This window comes from Rhincodon typus, chromosome 13 (assembly GCF_021869965.1).
Source record: "Rhincodon typus isolate 14 chromosome 13, sRhiTyp1.1, whole genome shotgun sequence".
NCBI classification, from domain to species: domain Eukaryota; kingdom Metazoa; phylum Chordata; class Chondrichthyes; order Orectolobiformes; family Rhincodontidae; genus Rhincodon; species Rhincodon typus.
The window spans coordinates 49,906,273-49,916,622 of record NC_063344.1 but is presented as its reverse complement, the minus strand read 5'-3'; the positions used below and the strand labels follow the sequence as shown (position 1 = coordinate 49,916,622).

The 10,350-nt window shown below is 40.9% G+C and overlaps 1 protein-coding gene across 1 annotated transcript in view; it reads right to left on the bottom strand.

The window, feature by feature from the left end:
* Positions 1-10,350, bottom strand: part of prss16 (serine protease 16) — a 40,229-nt gene that overhangs the window by 15,732 nt on the left and 14,147 nt on the right. Inside the window, 2 exon segments of the mRNA XM_048604729.1 lie at positions 765-793; positions 3,811-3,948. Coding sequence (XP_048460686.1) covers positions 765-793; positions 3,811-3,948 — 167 coding nt within the window.

Genomic DNA, 10,350 nt, shown 5'->3' with positions numbered 1-10,350 from the left:
CCTAGACCCTTTTCTGATGAAGGGTCTAGGCCCGAAACATCAGCCTTTCTGCTCCTGTGATGCTGCTTGGCCTGCTGTGTTCATCCAGCTCTGCACCTTGTTGTCTCGGATTCTCCAGCATCTGCAGTTCCTACTATCTCTGATTCATTATCCAGAGAATTTGTTATCACATGACATAGTTAAAGAAAAAAAGTATAGATACATTTAAGGTGAGGCTGATAAGCATATTGCAGAGGGAAGAAGAGAGGTACATGCCAATATAGTCAGATGAAGCAGCATGGAGGGGACTCATATGGAGCATAAATACTGACAGGATCCAGTTGGGCCAAATAGGCTGTTTCTATGTTAAACTCATTGTAATTCTCTATACTATCCCTTCATTTGCTCTCATCTCTGCTACTGTTCACATGACATTGATTGATAATTGCATGCGCGGTGTAGGATGGGGGTTATCATGGATAGAACTTCTGCTTCATGTTCTGCTTTGCCTTTTATCTATGGTTTGCTTTCTCCAGATCCCTTGGTGTTGATTTGTTGGTAAGCCTTGTCTGCAATTACAAGACCTCTTGACATAGGCATGTAGTGTAATTGTAACTGTTTATTCACACTATATACATTACTATAATCAATTACATAATATATAGATTTTTGTTTGTCATGAGTACATCGTAAGTTTCTGACTGGTTTACATTAATTCCTTGCTCCATAATGCACAGCCTCAAAATATTTCACCAAGTTGCCACAAATCCTGCCTTTGTTCTAGCTGGGCAAAACGGTGCACAATACACAAGAGCTGATGAAGACAGGAGGATTGTGAGCATTCATTCACAAGAGTTCCTGAAAAAGTATTCATAGGGTCTGGTGAATGTGAAGAACAAAAATAGACTGGAATGGACAGCATATCCTTGGGCTTTGACTTTACTTCTTTGGAAATAATTATTGACAGTACTCTTGACCTTGATGTATCTGAGGGAGAGCCATTAGTTACTATTTGTGGCTTGATTTGATAAAAAGGATATTTAGCTCAATATAAGCACGACAAAGCGACACTCATGATTGTGTTAAGTGAAGTGGCAATCAGCATTCACTACCTTCACCAACACAGTGACATGCACTGCAACAACTGACCAAGGCCCCTTAGACAGCATCTTCCAAACCTATGGCCACTACCATCTAGAAGGACAAGAGCTGTAGACATATGGGAACACCACCACCTACAAATTCCCCTTCAAGTCATGCACCATTCTAACTTCAAATTATATCACTATTCCTTCACTGTTAGTGAATCAAAATTCTGAAACGTACTTCCTAACAGCATTATAGGTGTATCTATAAGGGCAATTAGCAATAAGCAATAAATGCTGGTCCAGCCATAATGGCCACATTTAATGATTTTTTTTTTTAAATGTAAAAAATGTTAACGGATTATTCAGCCTGAAACCCAACAAGCCAATAAGAGCAAATAACTTACAATTTTCAAAGTTACCTTTGATTCATCACTTTGAACAACCACTTTTTTCAATAATTATTGCCAGGTGACCACACTGATGGCTGCCCTTCTTTTACTACACCTCTTCAACATCCACAACCACACAATGCTAATTCTGCTCCTGTGGCTGCCTTGTTAACCAAAATAACAGTACAACACACGCGACTGCAATCATTTGGAAAGTTGCAGCTAATGAAATACCACCCAAAGATCAAGATATTGAATTCAAGGTATCTAGGAACTGTACATCATAGTAACTGCACATAATGGCACAACAGTAACTTAATCACGAATTACCACTTACCTCCCCTTCTGTATCTAGGCCAGCAGATGCCTACTCTAAAACTAAGGTCAGGCTAATTGGATATATTTATAAGAGATCGGTCAGGTTCATACCACTGTTACAAAACACCAAATTGGTTTTTAAGAGTTAAGTGATCCAATTATGAACAGACAATACTGCTGTTTAAAATTATAAGTTTTCTTCTCAGGTGCCTTATTTCAAAAACTTGGTTGATTTCTTCAGTAGTTCTACAAAGACCAATCTTCAAGTGCATAAATGAACCTTGTAATAATTTCTAGCATACGTCATGTCTTCATCACAGGGAATTATTTAGCCTGTGTCAAACCACATGGTTAGAATGTGCAAACTGAACTTGCTACAATCTCAGCACTTAGGGCAGAATCTTATAGGGGTCTGAGTGATGTGAGCTACACTGAGATGTGTGGTGAGGCCCACCTCGATTTTGAGATTGTCTACCTCCATCATTTATGCTTCTCTCATGCAGTGTGATGAGATTGGCAAGATGCCAATTGTTGGGGATTAATGCTTGTTAAACACCTTTTTGATGCCACAACTCACCTCATTAACACTGAAACTGCCATCTTATAAAATTCATGAAACAAGTTAGACATTGGAAAAAACTGGAGAAGGAAACCAGAACACACACTGGTAGCCAATACCATGGCATTGAACTTTGGTACTTTAGTGTTAGGGACTGGGGACTGTTGTCCCTGTGCAAGGACACAGTAACACAGTAACACAGTACAACAGTGGAGGTGAAGGGGAAGGGGAAGGTGGGCAAAATCTGGTGAGGGTTTCCTCACCCTGGAAGAATGAAGAAGGTCATTGACCTTCTTACAACACTGCTGGCATTCCATTACACCATGGAAACTTCACGTACCTGGGTGGTGACCTCAGACCGGGCTACGAGGGTCTTGTGACCTCCTATGCCAGTCTTCCAAGAGGAGGATGCCTCTCCTCTCCTCTGCACCACCCCATCCACCAGGACTTTCAGGTCACAGTGTCGTCTCCCCCTTCTCTGAAATGTTCATGCTTTGTCCACCAATGAGCAGGGCATCTTCAGAATGAGAGTGCTCCCGCTGGTTCACAGCAGCCTTCCAAAAATGGCACAGCTGCAAGGGGTGCTGAAGGTCTTTCAACAGACACCACTGAGCGGCAAGTTATTCGGGCGACAGCGTGTAGTAAGATGAGACTGGAATTGAATGTGAGAGACACCCCCGCAGCATGGTAGGTAATTGATGTGGCAGCTTTAGTTGAGTAAAGCAAGTTAACTCACGAAGCCTCAAAGCAAAATACCCTCAAATAAACTCAGTGCAATTCTGTCTTATCCAATAAGGTACCTTCTAAGCTCAGTTCATACAAGCTTTTTTTGAAAATGGAAAATTAGAATTAAAGAATGAGTCTTTATGTCATTGATTAAATTTGCGTTTTAAACAGCAATCATACACTTGAATAAAAAAATCAGCAATCGGCAAAATTAGTCCAGTTTTTATACATACTTATATCAGTATAAAAAGGAGTTTGAGAGAGAGTGAATACACATATCAAGGTGATTGTTAATATAAGATGAGGATAGAATTAGATGTGAGGGATGCCAAAGGGGCAAGGTAGGCTATTAACGAGATGAGTTTGGTAAGATTCAACAAGAAAACTTGCTAGGCCTTGTTATAAGAATCCCTTCAAAAAAAAACTGAATGGAATTCACATTTAGCAAAAAGAGCAAGAGATTCAGACCAAAATTAAATATTACAGAGAATAACATCACGAACGACGACCATTAAGTTAGTTTAGGACTTATGGAGATAAGATAATGGCTTATTGTATAATTTTTACCAATATTGTTAAACAAAACCATTACATTTGAAAAAGAATATAGGTGGATTTAGAAAAGTCAGTGATATGTAGGTGTTGCTAGTTTTGATGCAAGCCAGATCTGATCTTCTGGCCAGATACACAGTCATTTACATTTCAGAAAATCTTACACTCCTTATGTATACAAACTAGTACAAATAAATACCCCATGTTTGTTGTAGAACTTACCTCAAAAGCTCTGTTGTCCTTATTATATTGGACTACATCCATGAAATTTCCAGCCAATGTCTCCAACAAATAACCAGAATCCATTTCAGATTTTATTTTAAGCTTGTCACATAAGCTGAGAGGATGAATAGTTTATGATTTTAAAGAAAAGTATATTCAAATTCTAAGAAAGGAGAGTATTGGTTAAAATACTAATTTATATAAGTTAGCCCTACTTGATAAACATTAAACATTTTCCATGCTAATATTACTTTATGCTATTTTGGTAAATATCTGCCAATTTTCATTAAAATGTGCTTTTGCAAACTCTTTATACTTGAGCAAAGTCAATGAATAAAACACAATACTAATACAGATATTAAGTATACTTGAAGTGATCAATTGGGTTTGACAGAAAAAACAGGATGCTCAAGCCATGGAACAGTCAGTAGCCTAATCCCAACGTTAAAGGACTAAGCTGTCAGAAATAACAGGTGAACCAAAGTGGTTGAGAAAAAACTCAAACAAAAATGGCATTGGAAAAAGCAAAACGTGGCTATTCATGCAAGTCATGAAAGTAGAAGATGAAGATGCAGGTTCAAGGAAATAAAGGCACATTTACAACTGTTGCTGGAAGGCAGGAAGATAATGGCTTGTGGTAATATCACTGGGCTAATACTCCAGAGGCCCAGCTAATGCTGTGGAGTCACTGGTTCCAGTTTCACCATGGCAGTTAATGGGATTTCAATTCAATTAACATGTTTGGAATTTTTCTCCATAATAGTGACCATAAAACCGTCAATTGTTGTAAACATCTATTTGGTTCATTTATGTACTTTATGGAAGTAAACCTGCAGTCCTTACCTGGTCTGACCTACATGTAACTCCAGATCTATGCAGCAATCTGGCAGATTTTTTCCTTCTTTTATATCTTGAAGTGCTCTCACACAAAACTGATTTTTTTCCATCACCAAATGACTCATTTTTTTTTCATCTATTAACCACCACTAATAAATCACCCATGTTTTTCCGATTGGTTAATTTACTTGCAAAGCCTGTTAAGGGCAATGCATCTGGTTGATTCTTAAGTGTCATCTGAAATGGTTTAGTAAGCCACTCTGTTTAAGAGCAATTAGAGATGGGCTGCATGTGCTGGTTTTGCTAATGAATCCCTCACCCTGTGAAAGAATAAAGAAAAAGTAGGCTTTCCTTGGCAGAAAACATAACTGTTCTATGGAGTGGTTTTCGGAGCACACATAAAATTCACTGAAAAATTGAACAAATTGCTAAACTTTGGCATTGGGTAGTGTTGGTGTGTGGTGGTGAACTGAAAATAGGTCATATTGTGTGAGGAGAAGACCAACATATAAGCAGTAAGAAGACTATTAACCAAATAGAAATTCTGTACAAAAATTCACGTCGATTAAAAAAAAGTGTTAGAAGTAAAAATTCATTTTAAAGGATTTGTTGCAGCCATTATTATAGAGTCCTGGGGCTGAATTATTGTATCAATATTGGAGCATGTACAGAGGTGTTTAGGTGAAAAAAATCTGTATTATTGAGCAGCATGCTGATTTGCTGGCACCATCCCATCTGACTAGCACTCAGTGCTAACAGGCGACAACAGCGCAGAAGGGCACTGTGCCTTAGCCAAGATAGCATTGGAACCCAGAGTACGGATGACAAACCTCCAAATGCAGCACCTGCTATTTTACTGGGGGAAGAGCAACGGGGCAGGAAGCTCAAACATCCACACTTCACAGAAGGAGTAGCACACTTAAAAGTGCTGCTGTTTTTAATCAGAAGCAGTTTTTAGATTTTCAAAATATGATTTGTATGCTTTAGACATTTGAGGAAACAATCAAAACCTACTAGAGTTGTTTCAGAGGCAAAGTGTCCTTTGCGAGGAATCTGGATACTCCTTTGGGAGAGGTCAGATACCCTTTGGAAACTATCCATGTACTCATTTGGGATTGTTAAGAGTGGACATGAATCCACATAAAAACACAGATAAGATTTGTGGAACTGTCAAGCTGTCAAGTATTGAAATCTCCTGCTCTTTAAATGCTAAGAAAAAGCAATCTGCAGTTGAATGAAAATTGCTTGTAACTTCAATAAATGATTGCAGGAAAAGCCTGATGCCTATCAGTATAGGATTAGTGCAGCTTGGCTACTGGACTGCTTCCATAACCCATCACTATCACAGTGGGAGTTTGGAAGTTAACAGTTTGACTTAAAGCTCTAAGTAGTCATTAATTGATTGGCTGTTTTGACATGAGTACCTCTATACCTATCCGCTGTTAAAATTTTACTTATATGCTGAATTCCTGTTGACTTTTCTATTATAAATTCCTACATCAACAATTACAATGTCCAATGAACAGGGCACCTTTAGAAATGTGGAGTTATAATTCCATTTCGTTGATTGTGGTGAAGAACAAAAGGGTGAAGGCAAATCAAGTCCTCTTTACACAACAGTCATCTGTTCTATTCTACAATGTAAAGGTCCATAATCACAAACAGCCATTTTGGCAGCTGCTTTCAAATAACAAGTATGTAAGGTAGACAAACAGGAGGCTGGGAGAACACAGCAGGCCAGGCAGCAACTGGAGGAAAGGAACAGTCAACGTTTTGAGTATAACTCACTCAGAGATAGTAAGAACTGCAGATGCTGGAGTCAGAGATAATTCAGTATGGAGCTGGAGGAACACAGCAGGTTAGGCAGCATCAGAGGAGCAGGAAAGTTGACATTTCAGGTTGGGATCCTTCTTCAGAAATTAACTCAAATTCCTGAAGAAGGGTAATACCAGAAACATTGACTGCTCCTTTCCTCCAGATGCTGCCTGGCCTGCTGTGTTATTCCAGCTTCCAGTTTATCTACCTTGGATTCCAGTTTTTTTTGTCTCTAAGTACATAAGGTAAGTGTGAGGCTAGGGTGCAGGAAGGATAGGGTGCCAGGTGGGGACAGAGGGTAGGATACCACTTAAGTAGGCTGCCAGGGTGCAAAGTGGCAAGGGGGCCATGTAAGTGAGCTGCCTTCTTGAACCGCTATAGGAGCACCCACAGGGCTGTTAGGAAGGGAGTTTTAGGAATTTGGCATAGCCGTAGTGACAGAATTGTAATGTAGCTTGAAGTCAGGATGGTGTGGTATTTGAAGGTGGTGGTGTTCCCTTGCATTTGTTGCCCTTGTCCTTCTAGATTGTAGTGGTCACGTTGTTGGTAGGTATGGTCAATGGAGCCTTGGCAAGTCAGTGTAGTGCATGTTGCTGAGGTGTACATACCACTGCCAATGTACGTTGGTAGTGAACAGAGTGAATGTTGAAGGCAGTGGATGGAGTGCTAATCAAGTGGGTTGCTTTGTCCTGGATGGCATCAATTTCCTTGCATGTTGTTGGAGCTGTATCATCCATGTGAGTGGAGACTATTTCATCACACTCCTGACTTCTAACTTGTAGATGGTGACAGGCACTGGGAAGACAGGAGGTGAGTTACTCGCTGCAGATTTCCTAGCTGCTGACATACTCTTGTAGCCACTATGTTTAGAAGGTTGGTCTGGATCAGCTTCTGTTTCAATGTCCAAAGTAACTCCAAAAATCCACGGTGGATATAAGTATTTTGACAGCAAAGTAGCAAAAAAACTGGGCTGTCAATACTAACAGATATGTATGTGTCACTATTGAACACTTAATGCAGACATTGATAAGGTTGTTACTATTATAAGCAAAATCATTAAAAGAGAAAAGACAAGATTAGGTACCCCAACATAAAATAAACATTGCTTAAAGAAAAAATGAAGAATTTATGTCCAAAATGTGATCATGTAAGAGGTGTTAATGAAAGAACACTGCCCTCAAATGGAGCATCAGAAAAATTCACTTTACTGAAACACAATATAAATATGGATATAAATGTAGTTTGAATATCTGGACTATTTCAGGCTTTGGGATTGACAATGTGCTGGCTCTTTGCACCTGGAATTGTAGGTATAGACATAGAGACCCAGAATTTCCTGAGATTCAGCATCACTAGCAGCACATTCACACTCTCAGGTGTACAGGAAATTCTGTGGAGAGTGTAAGTAGTTTGAGACCTAAGCATCTGAGTTGAGGCTGATCATGGGGTGCAGATTCATAGTTCCTTAAAAGTGGAGTCAAAGGTAGACTGGATAGTGAGAAAAGTGTTTGGTACGCTTCCCTTTATTGTTCAGTGCATTGAGTGTAGGAGTGGGGATGTCATGTTGCGGCTCTACAGGACATTGGTTAGGCCGCTTTTGGAATACTGCGTTCAATTCTGGTCTCCCTGCCATAGGAAAGATACTGTTAAACTTGAAAGGATTCAGAAAAGATTTACAAGGATGTTGCTGGGTTGGGGATGGAGAGGGGCGGGGGGTGGCTGCAGTTGAGCTATAGGGAGAGGCTGAATAGACTGGGGATATTTTCCCTGGAGCATTGGAGGGTGAGGAGTGACAGTATAGAGGTTTATAAAATCATGAGGGGCATGGATAGGGTGAATAGACAAGGTCTTTTCCCCAGTGTGGGTGAGTCCAAAACTAGAGGGCGTAGGTTTAAGTTGAGAGGGGAATGATTTAAAAGGGACCTGAGGGGCAACCTTTTCATGCAGAGGGTGGTGCATGTATGGAATGAGCTGCCAGACGAAGTGGGTAAGGCTGGTAAAATTATAACATTTAAAAGGTACATGGGTAGGAAGTGTTTAGAAGGATATGGACCAAATACTGGCAAATGGGACTAGATTAATTTAAGATATTTGGTTGGCACGGACGAGTTGGACCAAAGGCTCTTTTTCCATGCTGTATGACTGTATGACCCTATGTTTGTATTTACTTAATTGATGTCCATGTGAATATACTTCCCAGAAGAAATCAGCAGAAAGTGGTGACAAAGTGGCAATGTCAGTGGATTGATTATCCAGAACCAGAGGGTAATGTTCCAGGGATATGGGCTCAAATCATAGCAGATGGTGAAATTTAAATTTAATGGAATCTGGTATTAAGATGTTAGCGTGATGGTTACTATGTAACCACTGTTGATTGTTGTGAAAAACACTCTGGTTTACTAATATCCTTTAGGTAAAGAAATCGGCCATCTTTACCTGGTCTGGCATACATGTAATGCCAGACCCAAAGCAATGTGTTTGGCTCTTCACTGCCCTCTGAAATGGCCCTAGCAACCACTCACTTGTATTAAACAAGGGGATGAGAAACAGACCGTCAGGCGTTGACTCAGATACCAGAAATAACAACAACAACAAATATAGCTCTGTCACCTGTGCAAAGCCCTCCTTACCAACATCTGAATGCTTGTGCCAAAATTGGGAGAGCTGTCCCACAGACTAGTCAGACTCACAGAGTCATACCTTAAAATATCCCAGAAAGCACCACAACCATTCCTGTTGATTATCAGCTAGGTCCCCCTTTCTCCCATCTGATGAAGCAGTAATTCTCCATGTTGAATACCACTTAGAGAAAACAAAGAGGGTGGTAAGGGCACACAATTTACTCTGGTTGGGGGGGACTTCAATGCCCATCACTAAGAGTGGTTTAGTAGCACCACTACTTTATGAGCTGTCCAAGTCCCAAAGAACATAGCTACTAGGAAACATTCATTTGACCCTATCCACACCTATCTCCCTGCTGCAGAAGCATCCTTCCATGACAGTATCAGTACGTGTGACCACTTTACATTACTCGTGGGGTCGGAATCCCTTCTTCACATTAAGGATAGGGTCCACTGTGCTAGATGGGACAGACTTCAAACAGATCAAGCAACTCAAGACTGAGATGAGGCCCTGTGGCAGCAGCACAACTATATTTAACCACAATCTTATTGACTCCAACATCCATGCTGTGGATCATCCCTTAGCACCTACCCCATCCCAGCCCTCAGATGACATCACTTTCTGTCCCCCTGAGGTCACTTCCCCCAAACCCCAGCCCTTGCCGTGTGTTCACCATACTCCTGATCTTCCCCTCCCTAGGCTGAATGTACTTTCCTCGGCAAAAGACTCAGCTTCACACCGTTATGCTCCCACCTTAATGAATTTCAGGCTCGTCATGATTTTGAACTGTTTTTCCACCACCTCCGTCTCCACACTCACTTCTTCGGGCAGGACTCCCTCTCGTTCCATTGATCCCTTTACCCATCTCCAGAATTCATCCTCCACTTGGACCCGTTCCCCAGCCTCTTATCTGCCCTTGATCTCTTCATTAAAAACTGCCGTGACATCTGCCATCTCAATTTCTCTGCTCCTCTCACCCACTCCAACCTGTCCCCTTCTGAAATTGCCGCACATCGCTTTCTTAGGTCCAATCCTAACTTTGTTATCAAACCCACCAACAAAGGTGTTGCTATTGTAGTCTGGCACACTGATCTTTACCTTGTGGAGGCTCAGCTTTAACTCTTGGACACTTCTTCCAACCACGCCCTGGACCATGACCCCACATCTGAACACCAAGCCTTTGTCAGCAGGACTGTCACCGACCTCATTACCTCCAGAGATCTTGCCCCCACTGCCACCAACC